The sequence below is a fragment of the Triturus cristatus genome, chromosome 7 (assembly GCF_964204655.1).
Source record: "Triturus cristatus chromosome 7, aTriCri1.1, whole genome shotgun sequence".
Lineage (NCBI taxonomy): Eukaryota > Metazoa > Chordata > Amphibia > Caudata > Salamandridae > Triturus > Triturus cristatus.
Genome location: NC_140590.1, coordinates 351488419 through 351515393, shown reverse-complemented (window position 1 = coordinate 351515393; position 26975 = coordinate 351488419). Strand labels below are relative to the sequence as shown.

General features: G+C 46.6%; 1 protein-coding gene across 9 annotated transcripts in view; it reads left to right on the top strand.

Moving 5' to 3' along the window:
- The window catches only part of LOC146809646 (uncharacterized), a 275512-nt gene that overhangs the window by 75659 nt on the left and 172878 nt on the right, over window positions 1-26975 (top strand). For all 9 annotated transcript variants that reach the window (XM_085616503.1, XM_085616502.1, XM_085616499.1 and 6 more), the window contains exons 6-11: window positions 8495-8722; window positions 11657-11866; window positions 14608-14835; window positions 16706-16906; window positions 23961-24188; window positions 26078-26287. In XM_085616503.1, coding sequence (XP_085472629.1) covers window positions 8495-8722; window positions 11657-11866; window positions 14608-14835; window positions 16706-16906; window positions 23961-24188; window positions 26078-26287 — 1305 coding nt within the window. The remainder of the gene's footprint in view (window positions 1-8494; window positions 8723-11656; window positions 11867-14607; window positions 14836-16705; window positions 16907-23960; window positions 24189-26077; window positions 26288-26975) is intronic.

The following is a 26975-nucleotide window of genomic DNA, read 5'->3' as shown; positions in this document are numbered from 1 at the left end:
CTACAGTGTTTACTGGGAGGATGGCCTCCTCTACAGTGAACCCAAGGCACCCCTACATGGATCGTCACGAGCCTTGGTAGTTCCTCAACGTTATCGAGCCTTCCTTTTAGAGTTGGCTCACGAGATACCATTGGCAGGACACCTGGGGCAAGACAAGACCTTCGCCCGTCTTGTCCCACACTTTTATTGGCCTCAGATGAAAGTGTCGTCCGATACCTACTGCCGGACATGTGTGTCTTGCCAAGCCAGTGGGAAAACAGGGGTGAAGCTGAAAGCTCCCCTGGAACCACTCCCTGTCGTTAGCACCCCCTTTGAAAGGGTGGGCATCGACATTGTGGGTCCATTAGATCCACCAACTACAGCTGGTCACAGGTTTATCCTGGTTCTGGTGGATCATGCCACACGGTACCCAGAGGCAATACCTCTGAGGACCATAACAGCACCTGTTGTGGCTAGGGCCCTGATGGGAATCTTTACCCGAGTGGGTTTTCCCAAGGAAGTTGTGTCCGACAGGGGGACCAACTTCATGTCAGCATATATGCGGGCAATGTGGAAGGAGTGTGGAGTGACCTACCGGTTCACAACTCCTTACCACCCCCAGACCAATGGTCTAGTGGAAAGGTTTAACAAAACCTTAAAAGGCATGATCAGAAGTCTGCCTGAAAGCCTGCGGAGGAAATGGGACGTCCTCCTACCCTGTTTACTTTTTTCCTACAGGGAAGTGCCACAGAAGGGAGTGGGCTTCAGCCCCTTCGAGCTTCTGTATGGGCACCCTGTACGTGGACCTCTTAACCTGGTGAGAGACGGATGGGAAAGAACTCCCAGAAAGCTCCCCCAGGATGTGGTGAGCTACATGCTGGCCTTCCGGAGCCAAATGGCTAAGTTGTGGAAGCAAGCTTCTGACAACTTGGAAGCCAGCCAAGCAGTAATGAAGGCGTGGTATGACCACAACGCTCACCCGGTGGAGTTGGAGCCTGGCCAGAAGGTGTGGGTGATCGAACCAGGAGAGCTTAGTGCCCTCCAGGATCGCTGGTCAGGACCCTTTGAGGTGTTGGAGAAGAAGGGTAAGGCTACCTACTTGGTGGACCTGAAGACCCCTCGTCAGCCCCTGCGGGTGCTGCATGCCAACCGCCTCAAACCCCACCACGAGAGGCCCGAAGTCATCTTGATGATGGTGACTGACGGAGGAGAGGACGTGGAAAGCGAGCCTCTCCCTGATCTGTTTGCGTCTCAGGAAAAGGATGGGTCGGTGGAGGGAGTGATTCTCTCCCCATCTCTAACTCCTGAACAGCAGGAGGACTGTCGCCAGGCCCTGGGGCAGTACTCTGCGTTGTTCTCCCTTGTCCCGGGTAGGACTCACCTGTGCGTCCATGACGTGGACACAGGAGACAGCCCACCTGTGAAGTCCAAGATCTACCGGATGTCAGACAAGGTGAAGGCCAGCATTCATAGTGAAGTCACTAAGATGCTGGAGCTAGGAGTGATTGAACCTTCTAGCAGCCCCTGGTCCAGTCCGGTGGTGTTAGTACCGAAAGCTGCACCACCGGGTGCCCAACCAGAACTGAGGTTCTGTGTGGACTACCGGGGACTGAATTCAGTGACAAAGACTGATGCACATCCGATCCCTAGGGCGGATGAATTAATTGACCGGCTGGGAGCTGCCCAATATCTAAGTACCTTTGACCTTACTTCGGGGTACTGGCAGATCTCTTTGACTGATGGAGCAAGGGAAAGGTCAGCCTTCTCCACGCCCAATGGCCACTACCAGTTCTGTGTGATGCCCTTTGGGCTCAAGAACGCACCTGCCACGTTTCAGCGCCTGGTAAACCAGATCCTCACCGGAATGGAGAGTTTCTCTGCTGCTTATCTGGATGACATAGCCGTCTTCAGTAACAGCTGGGAGGATCACTTGCGTCACCTGCAAGCTGTTCTCCAGGCCCTGAGACAAGCTGGATTGACGATCAAGGCCAGCAAGTGCCAGATCGGGCAGGGGTCGGTAGTGTACCTTGGACACTTGGTGGGTAGGGGAACGGTGCAACCCCTCCAGGCGAAGATCGAGGCCATCATGGCCTGGGAACCCCCCAAGACACAGACTGAGGTCCGAGCATTTTTGGGCCTCACGGGATACTATCGCCGCTTCGTGAAGGGGTACGGTACCATCGTAGCCCCTCTCACGGAGCTCACGTCCAAGAAACAACCTCGACGGGTAGTCTGGACGGAGGCTTGTCAGCAAGCCTTTGAGAAATTGAAGAAAGCCATGTGCGAGGCCCCGGTCTTAAGGGCCCCAGACTTTTCCAAGAAGTTCATTGTCCAGACAGATGCATCAGAACATGGCATTGGGGCAGTGTTATCGCAACTCAACGAAGAGGGTCTGGATCAACCCGTGGTCTTCCTATCCAGGAGACTACTTCCCAGGGAACAGAAGTGGAGTGCAATAGAGCGTGAAGCCTTTGCAGTGGTATGGGCTCTGAAGAAGTTGCGGCCATACCTGTTTGGCTCGCACTTCCTAGTTCAGACCGACCACAGACCCCTTCGTTGGCTGATGCAAATGAAGGGGGAGAATCCCAAGTTGTTGAGGTGGTCTATTTCCCTACAGGGGATGGACTTTCAGGTGGAACATCGGCCTGGAGTGGACCACGCCAATGCAGACGGTCTCTCAAGGTATTTCCGCCTTAGTGATGAGAACTCCCAAGGGGTTGGGTAGCTCTCCCCACTTTCAGCTGGGGGGGACGCGTGTTAGACCTGTCAGCCCTTTGGGTGGTCCCTCCTCATCATTATTTATTTTGTCCCACTTTTGCCTCAACCCCTGTTTGAATTTTTCCTTTTTGGGAACCCCCAGACTTTTTAGTGTTGCTGCAGATTCAGGGAGCCATTTTAGCTACCCCTGAAACTTCTGTCTGAGGGCCTGGAGCACAAAATGGTGGCCACCTGTGACATCACCAGCATCCACTGGAACCTACCAGCACCTTCCAGAACATTCCAGGAGATTCCAGAACTCTGTGACAGTTGGAGACCGTTTAGAATGTTGGGAGGATAAGAGAGGCAGTTGGCAGTTGGAGCTGGCAGTTGGCACCTGACTGGTGAAGAGAGAGGAGCACAACAGTGAAGGAGGAAGGAGTGAAGCAGCAGGGGTGGAAACTTGTGCCTGGAGTGGGGTCCATAAACCCACCCTTGATACTTGTCCCTACTGATGGATCCCAGCCTATAGCCCTGTGTGGGAAGAAGACAGAAGAAACTTATCCTAAGGACCTGGACAGCAGGAACAGGCCTTAGAACCAAGAAAACAGCAAGATTCTGACCTGAGAACTGGTTTCCCTGGAGTCCGGCGTCGAGTAGCCTGAAGACCTGGAGCCCGAGGTGGAGAAGCGGCGCTGACTGAAGTAGCAGACGTCGTACCCGGAGCCGCCTGAGGTCGTGAGAGGGCGCCGACGGAGGTCGTGAGGAATACCAGAGGTCGAGGAGGAAGTGAACCGAGGTCGAGCGAGCGGCGTCATCGGAGGAGTGAAGTCCGCCCTCCGGAGTCGTCGGAGACCGAGGTAGAGGAGCACCGGAGGTCGGGAGTGAGGATCGCACTCCGGAGTCGCCCGGAGCCTGTGAGGAGGAGCACCGGAGGTCGGGGGTGAGGATCGCACCCCGGAGTCGCCGGAAGTCGACATCGAGGCCAGGCCGGCCGACGTCCTCGGAGCCGAGAGCGCCATCGGACCGGAGCCGCCCGAAGTCGACATCGTGAAGAGACTGCCCGACGCCGTCGAATCGGAGGTCGAGATCGAACCGAGGCCACCGACATCGGACCGGAACCGCCTGCCGGCGTCGTCAAAGAACTGACATTGTGCCGAGGCCGCCGAGACCGAACCGGAACCGCCTCACGGCGTCGACACGACTCCAGCGGCGTCGGAACATCAGAAAAAGGGCAGTAAGTGGAGTAGAGGGCGCCTAAGGCCCTGTGGAGACCTGAGAGACTGCTCTAAGGGGCTAGGGAGGTGCTGAAACCCACCTGACTGTGCCTGGGGTGAACTGGGACTAACCTAGAGAGGTTGTGTGGAGAGAGAAAGCCAGGGCACTGGTATACCCCCCTTGGATCTACCTCAGATTAGGCCTCAGCCTTGTCCCAGCCAGGGAGTAGCCCCCCTCAAGCCTTCCACAACCCTACAAGCTGTGCCTGGGCCATATCAGCCCTTAAGAATTGAAGTGTCATCTGGTTATATGAGGGTTGCTGTATACTTTTAATTATTTATTGGGGATACTGTATTTATTGAGTTTTTACCTATTTATTGCTGCACTATATTTATAGGTCCACAGGACTTGTTGGTGTACAATATTTATTGGTACAGTATTTATTGCCTCAAAGTATTTAATTGTCTGTATATATTGCACTTGTATTTATGCCCTGTTATTTATGATCACCCCTATTTATTTCATCAAACAGCCAATATTTATTTGACCTGCACTAATTGAAACTTGTATATTGTGATTGACCTATTTATTTTTCCAATCAGCAACTAAGAGAAAAAGATAAAGAAAGAATATTTTCATAATTTTTACGGTGTAGAGTCGTTTTTGGAACGGATGCACGCATGGTTCTTGTATGGGTATATTGTATGCTTAGCACTGCGCCTGTTTCCTGACCACTCGAGCCAAGCTACCACAGTGTGTTCGGGGAGTCCACCACCACCCTGCGGAGTGGGAGTGGGCGTTTCCAACAGGCCGCCATTGAGTCATTTTGGGGCTCACTGCCGCACGACTCTTCCGGTTTCCCTCCAGCGCTCCCTCCACCTCAATCGCGCTCTGTGCGCGAGTTGTAGAAGGAGGCCACCTCCATCTTCCAGTAAAGGAAGATAGACTCGGCTCCTCTGGGACAGACTGGAAAGGGATGGTACTCACTGTTCCTTCTAGCGTGCAAGGGAGACATGACCGAGTTTGGACCCATGTTCGGCGGGCGACAAGCCGACTTGTGGGATCAAAGAGTAGTACATTCCGGTGGAGGTCTCTGCATTAGGTTTCCCCTCAACCTCCTCAGGGTGACTGACTATGCAGCGGGGAAAATATCGCGAGTTCCTGTTTTTCACAGTGGGCAACGGCCATTATCATTGCTTTGTGCCTCCTTTCGGCCTGCAGCCGACACCTCGGAATGTTCCATACGCTAGGCCGTGGTGGCTGCGCATATGAGAGTCACAGTGGCTTTGTCTATCCGTTTCTGAACGGCTGGTTGATCAAGGCAGCTACTTTCAGGTAGCGCGCCTGCATTTCACTTGGACTCTCTCTCTCTCTCTCTCTCTCTCTCTCTCGCTCTCTCTCTCTCTTACTTCGTTTGGGCCTCCGCACCGACCTCACGAGGTCTGTCGTGACTCAACGGCTGTGTGGCAGGTCTCGTCTCTGACGATTGGTTGGTCAGGGCACACTCCTTCTCAGAAGCGCAAGCGCACTCCCTCCAGACGTGCGTTCTCTTGAACAAGCTGGGGTGGCACGTCACCATGTCCAAGTCGGTCCCGGCGCCGTTCCAGTGCATATAGTACGTGGCGGCCTCCATCTCTACGCTGTCAGTAAGCGTGTCTCCTTCGGAGGAAAGACGATGGTCACTCCTTCGGTAGGCTCAGGCCCTTGTGACCGCTCCATCGGAGGGGCTTGTGACGACGAGATTCGGCTGTCTCTGCATGCTCTTCAGTCGCTGCAGTGGTGGTGTTCGGGGGACAATCTCCTCAGAGGGGCCCTCCTCACAGGGGGTATGGTCGCAGACGGAGATGACTTACCACATCAACTTTTTGGGAAACTCAGAGCAGTACCCTTGGCCCTGAAGGCGTTCCATCCCTCCTTCAAGGCAGACTCCCTGCTCGTTCAGACGGACAATCCTACTTCCATGTATTGCATCTACAAGCAGGGGGGCTCCCGTTCACGCATGCTGTCTCGGGAGGCGCAGGCCATCTGGTTTTGGCTGGTGACCAGGAACCTACCGATCACGGCTACCCATTTGCTGGGAGTGCAGAATGCCCAAGCCGTTGCGCTCAGCAGGCTCGTTCAGGAGAATCACGAGTGGGTGCTAAACGGCGACGTGCTGATAGACGTCTTCGCAGAGTGGGGCGCTCTGGATGTCGATCTGTTTGCTCGAGCAGAAGACAGCAGAGGCTGCGACTTCGCGTCCAGGTACTTCCGACCAGGGACGCTGGGGAAAGCTCTCTGGATCAGCTGGTCTAACGGCTTTCTCTACGCCTTTCCACCCTTTCCCCTGATATCTGCGGTGCTGATCGAGCTGTCGCGATCCAGAGCCAGGATGATCCTGTTGGCTCTGGAGGGGTCGAGGCACTGGTGGTTCACCGACCTTCTTCACCGGTCTGTTATTCCGCACAGGCGCCTGCCATGTCGGCCGGACCTTCTCACGAGGTTCGGATGACAGATGGTTCCCCCAATCTCTCGTCCTGGAGTTTGGCAGCCTGGCTCCTGAGTTAGTGCAATAAGGACACTTGAATCTGCCTCGGGACTGTATGGATATACTGAAAGAGGCAAAGAGACCGTCTACGAGAAATTCTTATGCCTATAAGTGGAAGAGATTTTGCTTATGGTGCAGGGCAAAGGACGTTGACCCTACATCCTGTAGAGAAGATGTTATTCTGCCTTATCTGCTGCAGTTGGCTCACTCTGGGCTTAATTTTCAGTCTATCAGGGTTCGTCTCGCAGCTTTGACTGCGTATAGAAAGGGCCCTTCCCAAACCTCATTTTTCCAAATGCCTGTGGTTACAGTTTTTTTGGAAGGTTTGCGTAAGGTGTTCCCCCTGTTAGACGACCTTCTCCACCATGGGAGTTGAATGTGGTGTTGTCCAGATTAATGAGGGGGCCTTTTGAGCCTTTTCATAAGGCCTCCTTGCAGGATTTGTACTGGAAGGCTGTTTTTCCTTGTGGCGATTACATCAGCCAGGAGAGTAAGTGAGATTCAGGCTCTGTGTTGTCAAGAGCCGTATACTGTATTCCATGCTTCTAAAGTGGTAATGCGTACTCATCCTAAGTTTTTACCTAAAGTGATATCTGATTTCCATGTGAATCAAATGATAACTTTGCCTACGTTTTTTTCAGCATCCCTTTTCTCCGGCGGAGAGGTCTCTGCGTTCACTTGCTGTGCGTAGGGTGTTGACCTTCTATCTCGATAAGACAAAAGGCATCCGCAGGTCGGATCCACTGTTTGTGAATTATGGTTCGGTAAGAACTGGTCTAGCTACCTCAACACGGTCCCTCTCCGGATGGATTGTGTCCTGTATTCAGCTTTGTTATCAGAAAGCTAATAAGACGTTAGGGGGTAAGCCTACAGCACATTCGACTAGAGGCAAAGCAGCGACTACAGCTTTGCTTAGGAATGTTCCAATTGCTGACATTTGTAAGGCTGCCACCTGGAAGTCGGTCCATACGTTTTCAAAGCATTACTGCCTGGATTCTGATGCTAGGGCAGATGCGCAGGTTGGACAGGCTTCGCTGAGGAATTTGTTTGCACAGTAATTTGTTGGTGTTTGGTTTTTTACTCCACCGCTGTTTGTTGGTTGGGATGGGCTTGCCATTCTATTCATAGATTATGACTATACACAGAGATCCCCTACTACAGAAGGAGTAGTTTCTTACCTGTAACTCCAGTTCTGCAGTAGGGGTATCTCTGTTATAGTCATAAGCGACCCTCCCTCCTCCCCGGTGGAGTAAACTGGCAGTACCAGGCCTGTTGTTATACACCTTCAAAAAGAACTGAAAGTAACTTGCTTTGGCTGTGCATCCTGGGATACCGGGGGTCTCTGGAGAGTTTCTTAAAGGCACGGTATCCCTTTAGCAGACACATAATGACAGCCTATAGGGCTTGTCTGTCCACCCCTTCCTCTCTATTGTTTAAAGGGATTTTGGTGAAGGGAGTGTGAGATAATAAAGGAACATGTCAGATGTGAATAAAAATGACATTTAAACTTTATTTTGACTTTTGTGTTCACTTCAGAGGAAGTGCTGGCCAGTGCAGCCATATTGTAATTAGGCTGTATTATTTTGTCTGTCTCTTAAGTGTCTTTGCAGGTTTGCAAATGCAGGACAGCTTAAGAGATATTTTTGATTGCTCCGGGGTCCCCGCACATGGGCGGGACTATTCCTAGATTATGACTATAACAGAGATACCCCTACTACAGAACTGGAGTTACAGGTAAGAAACTACTCCTTATTTAGCCAGGGAATAAATTGCTCTTTAAAATGAAGGCTATTATTGCCTTATATATGCTATTTGACAAGCAGTAGTACAGATGTCCCACAGATTTGGTGCTCCTTTTCTGTACCTTTAAACTATGTGACGGTCTATCAGCCTTGTTGCCCAAGGGCCACTAGCTTATTATGTCACCACCTTCCCTTAAGTTGCTCATCCTGTGCCATCTGAAGGGGTTTATCTATAGCACAGTCTGTATATGGTGTCTTATTAAAGGAGCAGGGGGTTGCATCGAGATGTTAAAGGCTCATCCTCTCTCAAAGCCTCATTCTTCTTTTGCAGGGATCGAGGAGGCATCAGAGTTACTTGCCAACACTCTAAGTACCTTTGCCACTGGGCTGAAACTTCGAAAGTTAAAGGAGGTTGTGAAGACCAAACATGGAACTGATCTGGAGGTGCTGAGCAGAAGTTTGGGTTGTGTAGATGTGGTTCATTTGCTTCAACATCTTCCAAACATCAGACTCCTCCATCCTTCAAAACCTGCCAACTGTATTGTCCAACTTCGAGGAGGTTTGTTATTGTACACAATATAAGAGGACAGTGCAAGAAGAAACTAATTTGTCATCAAGTAGTCCAGGCTGCATGTTGGCTGTGAGAAGAGTGTGGAGGCATATTGATAATATACTGGTGTATAAACATAGTCTCGGGTAAATGGGCTAGCGAATCAACCAAATGAATATAGGACACTATTTCACTAAATGGCGGGTCACAGAAGAAGGGATAAGAGAGTAGTGCTAACTCACTCTAAGCAGTGGAATGGGGCGTTCACTACACCTTCCCATGGTACACAGAATGAAGAGGCATTTACTAGGCCTAAGGTGCACATGAACACTTCTGGCCCATGTGGAAAGACGGCAGAGGAGTGGAATATGAGAAATGTATAATGCTGTAAGGATTCTTTCAAGCACTGGCAACACTTCTGTCATACAAACAGGCATGAGGAGCAATTATAGAATCCCATATTTCAATTGATCCTCAGGGCATTGCTCAATGCTAGTTCATCCATTTTGCAAGACATAGTTAATGTGGCCAAGAAGTGCCGTTGTCAAAAAGCGCTGAAAACCTGTGGTAGTGTTGACGAGATTAAGACTTAACTTTCACACGAAAGTCCTCGCCTGACTCATCTTTTCAGATAATCAAAGGTTGCAGTCTACTTGTGATCCTACAGTAAGAAAGCCTCAGAGTTCTGGGGTTTGGATCCCTGTTAACGGATGACATGTTAAGGAACTGCAGGTAGAGAGTGGGAAACATATTTTCTTTTATGTTTGTTTCCTGAGAAAAATCTGCAGTGCTAGGAGATTTCTGGGAGAAAGGACCTAAAGAATGCCATCTTATCATTCTATTCCTCAGATTCCAGCACTACAAAATCGAAATGTTGCTCTGCTGACCTTGGTTTTCCAGGCTCCTTGACGTTTTCTGGCCCAGGTCTGGCATTCCGGCAAAACTGGTCCAGCTTGTTCTCTGCTGCTGCAAGTCAGCATTCAGTAGAGTCAAGTCTGAACTGGAAGGAGGTGATATCCACGCGTATGGTCTTTATTTCTCAATTTGTTTTTTCTGTACTGCCTTGTACCTCAGTTACAGAGGATTTGATTGAGGAAAGTTGCCCTCATAATGGACTCCAGCATGACTTCTGTCTCTGGCATTGTGGAACTAGAATGGATTTGCCCAATTCTATTTGGATCCCCACACAGTGCTTAAGCGAAGAGAAGTTGTTTTGGGTTTTTGTGGCGAGAAGAAGGCTAGGAAATCACGAAGGAAATTGTAAAGCACTTCACAGTGTCCAGTCCTTGACCGTATGTCATAAAGACTGACCTGAATAGGGCCGTGTAGTGAAAGAGTCACTTTTATAGTCTGGCACCCTATGATGACTTCCGACTGCCACCATTTTAACTGATTTTAGTGTGTTATATTACCTTAGCCTTAATGTAGGATGGTCCTGCATATATCTGCTTCTCTTCTATCCTGTAATCTTGCTGTCTTTCTTTGACATGGCCTCATGTCATCCTGCTTTCTGACTACCTTGCTTCAAACTTTTCTGTGTGCACAGTGGTGCTTGTAAGTTGTGTGGATGAGAATTATAGGTGCTGACTATTGCCTTTGACAGGGCCTCATGTCTGACTCTGCCTTGCTGCTACGTGCACAGCAGTGCTTGCAAGTTGTTTGGGTTATTCACATTCAAGGTCTTGCTGTTTTCCTGAGCGATTGTTTTTGTTTAGTGTACTGTGGAAGGCCTTGTGAGAGCTTCGTCAAGACAGAGGCTGGAAGACGTGCGAATGGAGGAACAGACTTGAGAGCTCCTTACTGCCATGAGGATGCTTCCTTGGAACTTGGGCAGTTCTGGTAAAATTCCTCTGGCGGTGGGAGGAGGTCTTTCACGAATCTTCTAGTGTGTCCGAGCGAGGGTAGACGTGTCTATCTCGGAGTGACCCTGGTTTCTGAAGCTCTGATCCCCACCTGTGTGAAGGCTCCCCCGGCTGGAAGTGGGCTAAGATGCTAAGTGATGTATTAAGTTTTGTGGTTATCGCCATTGTGATGTGTGGCCAGTGGCTTTGATCGTTTGAGGTGTTTTCGTTGTAGTGTGGGAGGTTCACATCCAGAGTGATTCTCTACTGTATATATGTATATATATATATATATATCTCTTTCTGATCTCTTGCAGGACGTCCAGTGTATCTTATCTTATATCAGTTATTGCTTGTTTATTAATCAGTATTATAGTTTGCTCAGTTATTGATTCATGCCTTTAGATTATAGGTTTGCTACATATATTTGAATCTTATGCATTTGGTATCTGAGATAGCCTTTGTTTAGAGAGTATTATGTAATAAACCCCAAGCCTTATTCTAAAAGCGATAGTCTTTGCATTTTGTTAAATAAACCCCTTTTCAAAAGGTGCTGTTCATTTTGTATTGAAGTCTTGCTGTGCCAGGGGTGGTAAGACATGCTCAAAAGTGTATATTATTCAAAGGTGCAGTGGTATATTTGCCTCCCAGGTGGGAGTGCAGGGATTGGGTGTGGCTTATTGGTGAGCCACATTCAAAACAGGCATATCTTCTTATGTATATTGACTGACGTCACTGTGACAGATGAGCTGTCTGTCAAAGGCTCCTGATGAAGTACCCAGCAGAGGCTCACTGGCAGGAAACGTGCTGCAAACTGCAAGTGTGTTGGTGTGGAGATCTGCTGATTTACATAGGTGCTCCTGCTCTTCCAAACTCTGAGTGAGGCCCATAAAAACTAATCAGCTATATATCTATGGGAACCTAATCTCTGGAAGAGAATGACATCTTTACAGACTGGGATCAAGAGTGTGTCTTGGGGAACAAAACAAGGATTTCCCTCCTTATGCAGTAATTGCAATTTGTCTTATGTTAGTAGCGTACATACTGTGACTATGATCATCACAGTAATCAACGTGCATACGTTTTCTGTTCTGATTTGTAGGTCTTGGGGAAACATCGCTGTCCAGCTCCCAGTGCAGTCTTGCATCAGGGGTTCAGACTCCATCATCAGATGTATTTTTGACAGAAAAAAAGGACACTCACTTGGAAGAAGAATGCAGTGACCATGTCATATTAGGAGATCTGCAGCCGCCAAACATCCAGGGTATGGAGAGTGCAGAGGCCAGCCCTTACATTGCCCATTATCAAGAAGGTATGAATGTTTTCTCTGTGTGTAAATGTCCTCTGACGTACATACATTTTCTTCTATATATATATATATATATATATATATATATATATATATATGTTTATTTCCTAACAAGTGTAACAATATGATATTAGCAAAGGGAAACAGTGTTGATACAATTTCACAGATGTTAGATTATTTAGACTACACTTATCCATTATTGTTTAGGTCTTCCATAGGCAGCGCTGTGCTGTCTCTTTGAGACATGCTGCATTGAGGTTAAGTATAGGAAAAATAATGGGGCCCAACAGTAGAACCTGGGGTAGTCTTAAGTATTATAGAAAGAACAACGGTTCATGCTAGGCCAGAAAGGTCCTAAAAACAGCAAAATGCTGCTCAATTACAATAGTTTCTAAACTTACATCCCAAGGCATATGGAGTCAGTTGATGCCCAGAGAAGCAAAACATAAAGTTAAACAGTTTTTGAACAAAGGCACCAATATCGGGGCACACATGAGTCCTCTAAAATACCATTCAGGACAAAGGCATGAAGCCCTGCCCACTTTCCACCTATCTTTTTAATTGTCTCCTGTCCTTTGTAAATAGTTTCTTTGAATTGGTCTATAGGCTTAGTAGTCCCTCCTTAGTACCGCCTTTTCTCTTCTTGGAACCTCCAATAAGGACACCCCCCCTGTTACATGTGTTGTTACATGGTATATTTTAATTACAGCCTCCGAGCACTATTTTCTTCAAGGGCTTTACGCGCTCTCCCGCAACGGTTTAATAATTTTTTATATAACTAGTGTGACAAGTCTCAGCACTTATAATGGCGGCCGCGATTTCCTTTTGTTCCTTGCGATCGTCTAACGCGGTTGCATGCCTTTTTAAAATGTATTTACTTTTTTTTACAATGACGGCACCTGCGCTTCAGCTTTAAACATCTTTAGCTAAAACACTGATGCCACAATTGCTTTAAAAGTAAAGAAATAGAAAAACAAAATGTGTATTTTTTTCTATTTCTTTACTATTGAATCAATCTCAACACCCACGCTTTAGCTTAATATTTGCCAAGTCTAAGCGTGGGTGCAGCCATTGTAACAAACAGGGAAAAAAGCGTGCGGCCACCATTTTTTCTATTTGCTTACATTTGTTACAATCGCGGCACTCTCGCTTTAGCTTTAAACATCTTAAGATAAAGTGCGGATGCCATGATTACTTCAAAAGTGAAAAATTAGGAAAAAATTATATTTCATTACTTTTGAAGCAATCACGGCTCCACGCTTTAGCTTACGATGTTTTCAGCTAAAGCACAAGTGCCACAAAGGTCTTGCATTTGCAAGAGTTTGAGCTATATAGCGCGAACACCGCTTGCGGGTTTTCTAAACACTTAAATAAAAGGCATTGTCATTTACAATAAATGACAATGCCTTTTTTTATATGTGTTTAGAAAACCTACAAGCATTGTTTATGCACCACTTGCAGTTTTTCAAAACACATAAATAAAAAGCTTTATCATTTACAATCCCAATAGCTCAAACTCTCGCAAATGTGAGACCTATTGCATTGAAATTATTGTTTGTCTTGATGATAAGCCCGTGACAAAATATCAAGATCTTAAGGAGATGTTATACATATCTTTATCTCAAGCAACTAGGTGGGCAAGTTTGGCAAACTTTTCATTCTATGCCTTTTCAGTTGCCCCCTGCTACATTGAAAACCTTTTGGCAAAAACGTTTGAAACAATATCTTGGTTTCAACAAGGGCTCTACACATGCAATTACGCCCTCGTATATCAAAACTGAGAGAGTGGTATTCTCTTAGTTAGACTGCAGTAGAGGAAATTACAGTATTACAGATGTACATTTACGATTCCTCTATCATGCTGTAAATAAATAAAAGGAAATAATGAACCAATCACCAAAACCTGAAGGGCTTTGTGTGTATCCCAGAACTTTCATAATGTCTATTCTACTTATTGAAAAAAGTAGATACCTATATTGGGAACTCTATGATCCTCTGTGGAGTGTGCCCTTAATACCACTACCAAGAATGCAGGGAGGCGACTGAAGTAGGTCTGTATTGGCTGATGACCAAGTGAATTAAAGAATGCTATTTAGAGCTTGATTTCAACTCACACACATGAAGTGGACCGGCTCCTGTTCTTTTTCGTAGCCTCATTATTTGAAATACCTAAGAATAATATTAATCATAATCACAGCATTGCACTATTAAAACATTTTAGCCCTTGTGCAGTAATAACGGTCAAATGCTGGTTAGTAAGGCAGTTCACTGAATTAATGTCCCCCCCACCACAGTGCTCCACTTGTATCCTACATGGTACAGGCTTAAATCTCGGTCCTAACAAGACAGGCTTTATTTTATAAAAAGTTGACTGAATGAGAATCACTTAGTTTGTCAAAGTAACATATAAGTTATAGTACCTATTTAGCCAGGGAATAAATTGCTCTTTAAAATGAAGGCTATTATTGCCTTATATATGCTATTTGACAAGCAGTAGTACAGATGTCCCACAGATTTGGTGCTCCTTTTCTGTACCTTTAAACTATGTGACGGTCTATCAGCCTTGTTGCCCTGGGGCCACTAGCTCATTATGTCACCACCTTCCCTTAAGTTGCTCATCCCGTGCCATCTGAAGGGGTTTATCTATAGCACAGTCTGTATATGGTGTCTTATTAAAGGAGCAGGGGGTTGCATTGGGATGTTAAAGGCTCATCCTCTCTCAAAGCCTTATTCTTCTTTTGCAGGGATCGAGGAGGCATCAGAGTTACTTGCAAACACTCTAAGTACCTTTGCCACTGGGCTGAAACTTCGAAAGTTAAAGGAGGTTGTGAAGACCAAACATGGAACTGATCTGGAGGAGCTGAGCAGAAGTTTGGGTTGTGTAGATGTGGTTCATTTGCTACAACATCTTCCAAACATCAGACTCCTTCATCCTTCAAAACCTGCCAACTGTGTTGTCCAACTTCAAGGAGGTTTGTTATTGTACACAATATATGAGGACAGTGCAAGAAGAAACTAATTTGTCATCAAGTAGTCCAGGCTGCATGTTGGCTGTGAGAAGAGTGTGGAGGCATATTGATAATATACTGGTGTATAAACATAGTCTCGGGTCAATGGGCTAGCGAATCAACCAAATGAATATAAGACTCTATTTCACCAAATGGCGGGTCACAGAAAAAGGGATAGGAGAGTAGTGCTAACTCAATCTAAGCAGTGGTATGGGGTTGTTCCCCACACCTTCCCATGGTTCACAGAGTAAGGAAGCATTTACTAATCCCAAGGCGCACATGAAAGCTGCTGGCCTATGTGGAAGCACCACAGAAGAATGGAACACGAGAAGTGTATAATACTGTAAGGATGCTTTCAAGCACTGCCAACACTTCTGTCTTAGAAACAGGCATAAGAAGCAAATAGAGAATCCCTCATTTCAAATGATACACAGGGCATAGCTCAATGCTAACTTATACATTTTGAAAGACATAGTTACTGTCGCCAAGAAGAGCCTTTGTCAAAAAGCGCTGAAAACCTATGGCCGTGCTGAATAGATTCAGACTTAGAGTTCACACAAATGTCCAAGTCTGGCTCATCTAGTCAGATAATCAGAGGTTGCCATCTACTTGTGATCCTACAGTAAGAAAGCTTACTGTACAGATGTCCTATTTAAGGAGCTGCAGGCAGAGAGCAGGAAACATCTTTCCTATTATGTTTATTCCCTAAGACAAATCCGCAGTGCTAAATATCTTTAGGTTCTTATAGACGAACGGCCTTTCTTCTTATTTGCAGCTGTGATAATCTTTCTGGTTTCCTGATGATGTAACAGACATGCTGATATTGGTCTAGGCTGGCCTTCTTTGCATGTGCACCTTGAGCACACTCTCTAGGTTCTTTGGAATTCCAGTGGCAGGGAGAAAGTCAGCTACAAGTTTTCTGGGCGGAAGGGGCTAAGGAATGCTATGTTATAATTCTGTTCCTCAGATTCAGGCTCATCAAAATACAAACGTTGTTGCGCTGGCTTTGGCCTTCCAGGCTCACTGACGTTTTGTGTAGAGCCTACATTTCCTTTCCCATGTCTGGCATTCTGGCAATCTGGTCAGCTTGTCCTTTACGTCTGCACATCATCATTCAGTGGAGTCACGTCTGAACTGGAAGGAGGTGGTGATCAGCCTTGTGGTCTCTACGTCTGAAATTGTTTTTACTGTGCTGCCTTTTATGAAGAAGAGTTCCCTCATAATGGATCCAGCATTACTTCTGTTTCTGTCCTTGTGGAACTAGACTGGGTTGTCCATATTTCTTTGGATACCCACTCAGTGCTTAAGCAAAGAGGAGTTGTTGTGGGTTTTTGAGGTGAAGAAGAGGCGAGGCTATCTAGAAGAAAACTGAAAAGCCCTTCACAGTGTCCAGTCCTTGACAGTGTGTCAGAAGGAACACCGTAAATGGGCAGACCATCGTATGTATATTGACTGATAGTACTGTGTCAGATGGGGTGTCAGTCAAAGGCTCCTGATAATGTATCCAGCAGAGACTCATCGGCAGGAAACCTGCTGCAAACTGCAGGTGTGTAGGGGTGAGAGGTCCACCAATTTGCATGGGTGCGCCTGCTCTGGCAAAGTGAGTCAGACCCATAGAAGCTAATCAGCCCATATATCCATGGGATAGGTTCCCTAATCTCTGGAAGAGGATGGAATCTCTACAGGCTGGGATCAAGAGTGTGACCTGGTGACCAAAACATGGATTTCCCTGCCTATGCAATAATTTCAATTTGTCTTATGTTAGTAGCATACATACTGTAACTATGATCATCACAGTAATCAATGTCTATAAAATCTCTGTTCTGGTTTGTAGGTCTTGGAGAAACATCACTTTCCAGCTCCCAGTGCAGCCTTGTATCAGGGGTTCAGACTCCATCATCAGATGTATTTTTAACAGAAAAAAAGCCCAATCACTTTGAAGATTGTAGTGACCAGGCAGGTGATCTGCAGCTGTCAAACATCCAGTGTGTGGAGGGCGCAGAGGCCACCCATTACGTTGACCATCTTCAAGAAGGTATGAATGTTTCCTCTGTGTGTAAATGTCCACTGGTGTACATACATTTTCTTCAATATATGTTTATTTCCTAAGAAGTGTATTTTATTGTCTTGAGGGTAAGCCAGTGACAAAATATCAAGATGTTAAAGAAAGTTGGCAAGTCTGGCAAATCTTTCTTTCTATCCTTTTCAACTGCCTCCTGCCACATCTAGCCTGGTGGAAAACCTTGTGGCAAAAACATTTGAATCAGTGTCTTGGTTTCATCAAGGGTTTTACACACGTAATTGCGCCATTCTATTGCAAAACGTGGACTGCAGTAGAGAAAATAGCAGCATTCTAGATGTGAATTTATGATTGATGTGTCATGCTGTAAATAAATAAAAGAAAATAATGAACCAATCACCAAGACCTGAAGAGCTTACTGTGTAATCCAGAACTTCCATAATGTGTATTGTATGTAATGAGTAATGTAGATACCTATATTGGGAACAGTATGATCCTCAGCAGAGTGTGCACTTAATACCACTTCACTGAATTAAAGGATGCTGTCTCGAGCTTGTTTTCAAGTCACATCCATGAACTGGATTTGCTCCTGTTCTTTTTCTTAGCCACATTATTTGAAATATCTAAGAATAATAATAATCATAGTCACAGAATTGCACTTTTAAAACATTTTTGTTCTTGTGCAGCAATAACGTGCTAATGCTGGCTAGTAAGGCAGTCACTGTATTAATGTCCCCATCACAGTGCTCCACTTGTATCCTACCTGGTACAGGTTTCAATCTTGGTCCCAACAAGGCAGTATTTGAGAATCCCTGAGTTTGATAACAGTAACGTTCGAGGCATATGAGCTGCAGATCACACACTGAGGATAAGATCGCCATCTGGTGTTGGGCTCGGATGATTGCAGGTTGTTGTTGTCTTCGGAAGAAGCCTTTGGTCACGAGGTTGGTGACTCCTCCCCTGGACAACAGTGCGCATGGGCATCCACTCCATCGTCAGATTGTTTTTTTCCGCCATTGGGTTCGGATGAACTTTTTTCCGCTCCAGCAGAAAACTTCTAGCAATCGATTTAACTCTTTAATCTTCATTCCATCGACGTCGAAATCAACTCGGACCGGTTCCGGAAGCGGCTGATGGACAGGACACCCTTCAAAAAATGCCCCCAGTGTGGAGCGAAGTTCCCCCACAGTGACCACCACGAGGTTTGTAACCTCTGCCTGTCGCCGGAACACAACGAATCGACCTGTCCAGCTTGTTCCGCTTTCCGTTCGAAGAAGACCCTCCGGGACCGAAGAGCTCGACACCATATTATGGCCAAACCAGCTCCAGAACCGGAGGACATCTTTGCTCAAGATGTTCCTGAAGATGACACCGAAGATCTCGAGATCGTGTCCGAGGCCGACGATTCCGATGACCTCATCACTCCAGGGCAGCGTGTGAGTACCACCCCCCCTGCCCCTGCCCCATCCAAAAAGACAGTGGTCAAGACTCCGCCAGCTGGGCCCAGTCGCGACCGGAAATCCGCTTCAGAAGCCCCGCCCTCGGGCCCGGCTCCGAAGACATCTAAGCCTGTAGGTAGCTCGGGCTCGAGCAAACCTCATGTGATTGTGCCTTTAACACCCTCGGCACCGAAACAACCACTGTCGGCACCGAAACGTTCCTCGGCACCGAAGTCTCCACCGGCGCCGAAACGTTCTTCGACATCGATGCCTAAAAGTCCCTCGGCACCGAAGCCATCGGCACCGAAACATACATCGGCACCGAAAACTCCATCGGCTCCGAAAAATCCATCGGAACCGAAACATCCTTCGGCACCGAAAACATCATCGGCACCGAAAACTACGTCCACACCGAAAAAAGCTCATAAAGACCCGAAACGGCCGTCGCCGCCACCACCTTCGGAGCCAGGTGAACTTTTTCGCCCAGATCTTACTCAAAAGCGGATCTACATCAATCCCGACACTGGACATGTGACTGCCGTCCCATATAAAAAGCGGAAGCTGGACATCACACCTCCTCCAGCTCCCATACGGAAAAAGGACTGTGCCACTTCACCACTTCGTCCTTCCTCTCCTGTATTACCTCCTAACCCGTCCCCCCCTCCTCCTCCTTCTCCTTTACCCTTACCTTTACCATCTCCCTATCATTCACCTCCTCCACAGGATGATAATCATGACTTGGGGGGAGGGGCGGACCCTGATTTATTTAATGATCCTGTTGATCCACACGACCCTTTTACATTTCCAGGCACAGCACCAGTAGATGACTGGTCTTATCCAATACCTGACATGCCTGACCCCACTACCTACCCCTCCAAGCCCTCCCCTCCTGATGACCATTTGGGGTTTGGCCAACTAATAAATAGGGCAGCAACATTCCATGGTGTCACTATGCACACGGACCCCCTTGAAGAGGACTTTCTCCTCGATACTTTTGAGCAGTCACAAAAAACTGTTCACATACTGCCCATGATTAAAGGGGTTATAAAGCATGCCACTGAGGTCTTTAAAGACCCTGTTCGAGCGAGGGTTCTCAACCCCCGCATCGAAAAAAAGTACCAACCAGCCCCGCAGGACCCTGCATACATTAAAGCCCAGCTCCCTTTAGACTCCTTGGTCGTATCAAATGCCAGGAAGCGCGTTAACTCACAGACAACTGGAGAAACGCCCCCCCCAGACAAGGAGTCTAAGCTTTTAGAGGCCTCAGGCAAACGAGTCGCCGCACAGGCGGCGAACCACTGGCGTATTGCCAATACCCAGGCCCTGTTAGCCCGGTATGACAGGGCGCATTATGACCAACTTGAGGACCTTATGCAACACCTGCCTGATCCCTTTAAATCCCAGGCCGCTGACCTCATTCAAGAAGGCAAGTTAATATCTAATGCCTCCATTAAATGCGCCTTAGATGCGGCAGACACTGCTTCTCGAGCGGTCAATACTAGCGTCTTACTCAGACGACATGCCTGGCTCCGTATTTCCGGTTTTAAACCAGAGGTTCAAACCGCAATTCTAGCTCAACCTTTCAACCAAGAGCAGTTATTTGGCCCTGCAGTGGACACTGCATTAGAAAAAATGAAAAAGGATAATGAGACTGCCAAGTCCATGGGAGCACTGCAGTCTCCTCAAAACCGGGGTTCCTTTCGTCGCTCCTTTTATAGAGGAGGCTCCAAAAACACAGCAACTGAGACCACGTCCACCTTTAAAAATTCTGGACAAACATCCCCTAACAGAGGATATTTCCGGGGAGGTTATAGGGGAAACAATAACAAAGGTCGAGGGCGGGGCAACAACAACAACACCCGCACCTCCCCAGCCACCAAACAGTGACTTGCCACCACTCCCCCCAGACCATTCCACTCCGGTCGGGGGGCGACTCCAACAATTCCTACCTGTCTGGACTTCCATCACCACAGACAGATGGGTAAGACAAATTATCCAGTCTGGCTACTGCCTAGAACTCATACAATCCCCCCCAAACATACCACCCAAACAACGTCCAAGGTCCTCACATCATCTCTCTCTCCTCAAACAAGAAGTTCAATCCCTGTTACAAAAACATGCGATAGAACCAGTCCCTCTTCAACATCAGGGAACAGGGGTGTATTCTCTATACTTCCTCATTCCCAAAAAGGACAAAACATTACGGCCCATACTGGATCTCAGACTGCTAAACCAGTATATACATTCAGATCATTTTCATATGACCACCCTCCAACAAGTCCTCCCACTGTTACAACAGGGAGACTTCCTTGCCACATTGGACCTCAAGGACGCGTACTTTCACATCCCTATGCATCCCGCTCACAGAAAATATCTACTATTTGTGGTAGATGGGCAACACTATCAATTTACAGTTCTCCCATTCGGAGTAACAACAGCACCCAGAGTGTTCACCAAGTGCTTAGCAGTCGTGGCAGCGCACCTCAGAAGACAACAGATCCATGTCTTCCCCTATCTGGACGATTGGCTCATAAAAGCCAATACTCACCAAAAATGCGTTCTCCACACTCACCGCACGATTCAAACTCTCCACAATTTGGGGTTCACTATCAACTACCCCAAATCCCATCTACAACCTTCCCACTTACATCAGTATCTAGGAGCAACCATAGATACATCCAAAGCCATTACTTATCCCAGCACTGCCAGGATAGCCAGTATACAAAATCTCATCTCTCAATTTCAAACTCATCCATCTCTTCCAGCAAGAGTGTTCATGCAGCTCCTAGGCATGATGGCGTCCTGCATCTCCATAGTCCCACACGCACGACTTCAGATGCGTTCCTTACAGGAATGTCTAGCACAACAGTGGAACCAAGCTCACGGACAACTTACCGATCTGGTGTTGGTGGACAGTCGCTCGCTTCGCTCACTGAAATGGTGGAACACCATCAACCTGTCCAAAGGGCGACCGTTCTTAGAGCCTCTTCCACAAGTTGTGCTAACTACCGACGCATCTCTCACAGGGTGGGGAGCCCACCTCCTTCACCATACCACTCAGGGCAGATGGACCAGTCAACAGAAACTGCTCCACATCAACCACCTGGAACTCTTAGCAGTGTTCCTAGCACTAAAATCCTTTCAGGTTCACCTAAAGAACAAAACTGTCCTCATACGCACAGACAACATGACGACAATGTATTATATACAGAAACAGGGAGGGACACATTCTCCCCAACTGTCCCAACTGGCACAGCAAATCTGGAGATGGGCAATTCCCCAAAACATCTACCTGCTAGCAGAACATCTCCCAGGGATCCACAATCAAGTGGCCGACCTCCTAAGTCGCCACACACAGCAGATCCACGAATGGGAACTACACCCCAAGGTTCTACTCCCCTTCTTCCAAAAATGGGGACAACCAGACATAGACCTGTTCGCCACTCCCGAAAACACAAAATGCCCAACCTTCGCCGCCAGGTTTCCACACCCACAGTCGAAGGGCAATGCCCTATGGATGAACTGGTCAGGCAGATTTGCGTACGCTTTTCCGCCTCTCCCACTAGTTCCATTTGTGGTACGCAAACTAAAACAACAGTCACTAACACTAATACTAGTGGCTCCCACTTTGGCACGTCAACCGTGGTTCACCACACTTCTGGAATTATCTTTAGTTCCACATCAAAGGCTACGCCTCTCCCCGGATCTATTAGCCCAGAACCATGGAGAAATCAGACACCCAGATCCTCAAACACTGAACCTAGCGATCTGGCTCCTGAGGTCTTAGAGTTCGGATACCTCAATCTCCCTCCAGACTGTATGAATATCATAAAGGAAGCCAGACGACCTACTACTAGAGCGTGTTATGCCGCTAAATGGAAACGATTTGCCATCTACTGCGCTAATAATGACATACATCCATTGGATGCTTCCATCCAAAACATCATTTGCTATCTACTACACTTGCAAAGATGCAATCTAGCGTATTCCTCTATACGTTTACACCTAGCAGCCTTGGCAGCCTACTTGCAAAATAGGCAACACCTGTCCCTTTTTAAGGTACCAGCCATCAAAGCGTTTATGGAAGGTCTCAAAAGAATTCTTCCCCCAAGATTGGCACCTGCCCCAGTGTGGAATCTCAATGTGGTTCTAACAAGACTCATGGGTCCCCCATTTGAACCTATGCACAAATGTGAATTACAATTCCTAACATGGAAGGTAGCTTTCCTTATCGCAATCACTTCCCTACGCAGAGTAAGTGAACTACAAGCCCTTACACTAGAGGAACCTTTCTTACAACTACACCGTAACAAAGTGGTTCTTAGAACAAACCCTAAATTTCTTCCAAAAGTGATTTCCCCTTTCCACCTTAACCAATCAGTAGAGCTACCAGTCTTTTTCCCAAACCCAGACTCCGTAGCTCAAAGGGCCCTACATACCTTAGATGTCAAAAGAGCCTTGCTTTATTACATCGACAGGACAAAACCTTTTCGAAAGACAAAGCAACTCTTTGTTGTTTTCGCACCACCACATAAAGGCAATCCAATCTCCAAATCAGGTATAGCCCAGTGGATAGTTAAATGCATCCAAATATGCTACCTAAAGGCTAAACGTACACTTACAGTTCCCCCTAGGGCGCACTCCACGCATAAAATAGGGGCTTCTATGGCCTTCTTAGGTAACATTCCCTTAGAAGACATTTGCAAGGCAGCCACGTGGTCTACCACGCATACCTTCACTAAACACTACTGTGTTGACGTGCAGGCCAAACAACAGGCCTCAGTGGGCCAGGCTGTCCTAAAAACTTTATTTCAAGCTGCTGCAACGGATACAGGCGACCACCGCTAAGGGGAAGCACTGCTGTATAATCTATCCTCAGTGTGTGATCTGCAGCTCATATGCCTCGAACGGAATATGCTACTTACCAGTATGCATCTGTTCTTGGCATGTAGAGCTGCAGAGTCACACACGCCCGCCCGCCTCCCCGGGACCTGTATCTGTTCCAGCATCCGTCTTACTTAGACATTACACATGGACATCCTTTCTTTCATTCCTATACACTCCATCTTTTCCCATCATGGCGAAAAAACAATCTGACGATGGAGTGGATGCCCATGCGCACTGTTGTCCAGGGGAGGAGTCACCAACCTCGTGACCAAAGGCTTCTTCCGAAGACAACAACAACCTGCAATCATCCGAGCCCAACACCAGATGGCGATCTTATCCTCAGTGTGTGACTCTGCAGCTCTAAATGCCAAGAACAGATGCATACTGGTAAGTAGCATATTCCATATAAGTTATAGTACATATTTACCCAGGGAATACATTGCTTTTTAAAATGAAGGCTATTATTTCCTTATATATGCTATTTGACAAGCGGTAGTACAGATGTCCCTCAGATTTGGTGCTCCTTTTCTGTACCTTTAAACTATATAAAAGTCAATCGGCCATGTTGCCTTGGGGCCACTAGCTCGTTATGTCACCACCTTCCCCCAAGTTGCTCATCCTGTGCCATCTGAAGGGGTTTATCTATAGTGCAGTCTGTATATGGTGTCTTATTAAAGGACATGGGGATTGCATTGGGACATTAAAGGCTCATCCTCTCTCAAGGCCTCATTCTTCTTTTGCAGGGATCCAGAAGGCATCAGAGTTACTTGCGAACACTCTAAGTACCTTTGCCACTGGGCTGAAGCTTCGAAAGTTAAAGGAGGTTGTGAAGACCAAACATGGAACTGATCTGGAGGAGCTGAGCAGAAGTTTGGGTTGTGTAGATGTGGTTCATTTGCTGCAACATCTTCCAAACATCAGACTCCTCCATCCTTCAAAACCTGCCAAGTGTGTTGTCCAACTTCAAGGAGGTTTGTTATTGTACACAATATATGGGGACAGAGGACAGTGCAAGGAGAAATTAATTTGTCATCAAGTAGTCCGGGCTGCATGTTGGCTGTGAGAAGAGGCTCGAGGCATATTGATAATATACTGGTGTATAAAACATAATCTGAGGTCAATGGGCTAGTGAATCAACCAAATGAATATAGGACACTATTTCACCATATGGCGGGTCACAGAAAAAGTGATAGGAGAGTACTGTTAACTCAATCTAAGCAGTGGTATGGGGGTGTTCACCACACCTTCCCATGGTTCACAGAGTAAGGCAGCTTTTACTAGTCCCAAGGCTCACATGAAATCTGCTGGCCTATATGGAAGCACCACAGAAAAATGAAACATGTGAAGTGTATAATACTGTAAGGATGCTTTCAAGCACTGCCAACACTTCTGTCTTCCAAACAGGCATAAGAAGCAAATATAGAATCCAATATTTCAAATGATCCTTAGGGCATAGCTCAATGCTAACTTGACAATGTTTCAAGACATAGTTAATGTCGCCAAGAAGAGCCTTTGCCAAAAAGCGCTGAAAACCTATGGCAGTGCTGAATCGATTCAGACTTAGCGTTCACACAAATGTCCAAGTCTGGCTCATTTAGTCAGATAATCAGAGGTTGCAGTCTAATTGTGATCCTACAGTAAGAAAGTCTGAGAGTCCTGGGGTGTGAATTCCTGTTAACGGATGTCATGTTTAAGAAACTGCATGCAGAGAGCGGCAAAAAGTCCTCTTTTTATGTTTGTTTCCTGAGATAAATTAACAGTGCCAAATATCTTATGGCACTTTTTTCTTCGCCTGTGGTAATCTCTCTTGTTTGCTGATGATGTACCAGACATGCTGGTATTGGTCTAGGCTGGCCTTCTTTGCATGTGCACCTTGAGCATACTCTCTGGGTTCTTTATAATTCCAGTGGCAGGAAGAATGTCAGCTACAAGATTTCTGGGCGGAAGGAACTAAAGAATGCTACGTTATCATTCTGTTCCTTAGATACCAGCCCATCAAAATCCAAACGTGGTCCAAACGTGGTCCCATTGGTTTCCGTCTTCCAGGCTCACTGTAGAACCCACATTTCCTGACCCATGTCTGGCATTCTGGCTATCTAGTATAGCTTGTCCTTTGCTTTTGCACGTCATCATTCAGTGGAGTCACGTTTTGAACTGGAAGGAGGTGATGTCCACCTTTATGGTCTTTACTTGTGGATTTGTTTTTACTGTGCTGCCTGTACCTCATCAATAGCGGATTTGATGGAGGAGAGTTCACTCATAATGGACTCTAGCATTACCTCGGTCTCTGTCCTTGTGGAACTAGACTGGGTTTGCCCATATTTCTTTGGATTCCTATACCGTGCTTAAGTAAAAAAGAGCTGATTTGGGTCGAACAAGAGGCGGGGCAATTTAGAAGGAACCTGTAAAGCCCTTCCCAGTGTCTAGTCCTTGACAGTTTGTCAGAAAGACCACCCTAAATGGACAGAGCATCATATGTATATTGACTGATGATACTGTGACAGTTGGGTTGTCGGTCAAAGACTCCTGATGATGTATCCAGCAGAGACTCACCGACAGGAAACCTGTTGCAAACCGTAAATGTGTTTGCGTGAGAGGTCACCAATTTGCATATGTTCCGCTGCTCAGGCAACCTAAGTGAGGCCCACAGAAGTTAATCAACTACATATATCCATGGGAACCTAATCTTGGAAGAGGATGTAATCTCTACAGACAGGGATCAAGAGTGTGACCTCGGAACAAAGCAAGGGTTTGCCTCCTTTTTCAATAATTTCAATTTGTCCTATGTTAGTAGCATACATACTGTGACTATGATCATCACAGTAATCAACGTGTATAAGATTTCTGTTCTCTTTTGTAGGTCTCAGGAATACATCACTTTCCAGCTCTCAGTGCAGCCTTGCATCAGGGGTTCAGACTCCATCGTCAGATGTATTTTTAACAGAAAAAAATGCCACTCACTTTGAAGAAAATTGGAGTGTACAGGCTACATTAGATAATCTGCAGCCGCCAAGCATCCAGGGTGTGGCTGGTGCAGAGGCCAACCATTACGTTGCCCATCATCAAGAGGGTATGAATGTTTTCAGTGTTTATAAATGTCCACCGGCTCTCATGCATTTTCTTCAATTTATGTTTATTTCGTAACAAGTGTAACAATATGATATGAGGAAAAAGTATCAGTGAAGGATGCGTTACTACCGTTGTGATATTATTTTGGCTCCTCTTATGCATTGTTTTTTTGTCTTGATGATGAGCCAGTGACAAAATATCGAGATATTAAAGAGAAGTGATGCATATCTTTATCTCAAGCCACTGAATGGGCAAGTCTGGCAAACCTTTTCTTCTATGCCTTTTCAACTGCCTCCTGCCAGATCCAGCCTGGTTAAAAAACCTTTTGGGAAGAATTTTCGAATCAGTGTCTTGTTTTCATCAAGCGATTTACACGTTTACTTACACCCTCCTATGTCAAAACTGAGAGAGTGGTATTTTCTTAGTTTGACGCAGAAGAGGAAATTGCAATACTCCAGAAGTGAATTAATGATTACTGTGTCATGCTGTAAATATATGCAAGAAAATAATGAACTAATCGCCAAGACCGGAGGGGTTTTCTGTGTATCCCAGAACTTTCATAATGTGTATTCTATTTATTGAAGAAAGTAGATACCCATATCGGAAACTCTATGAATAACAGCGGAGTGCGCACTTAATACCACTTTCAAGAATGCAGGAAGTTTACTGGAGTAAGTCTGTATCACCTG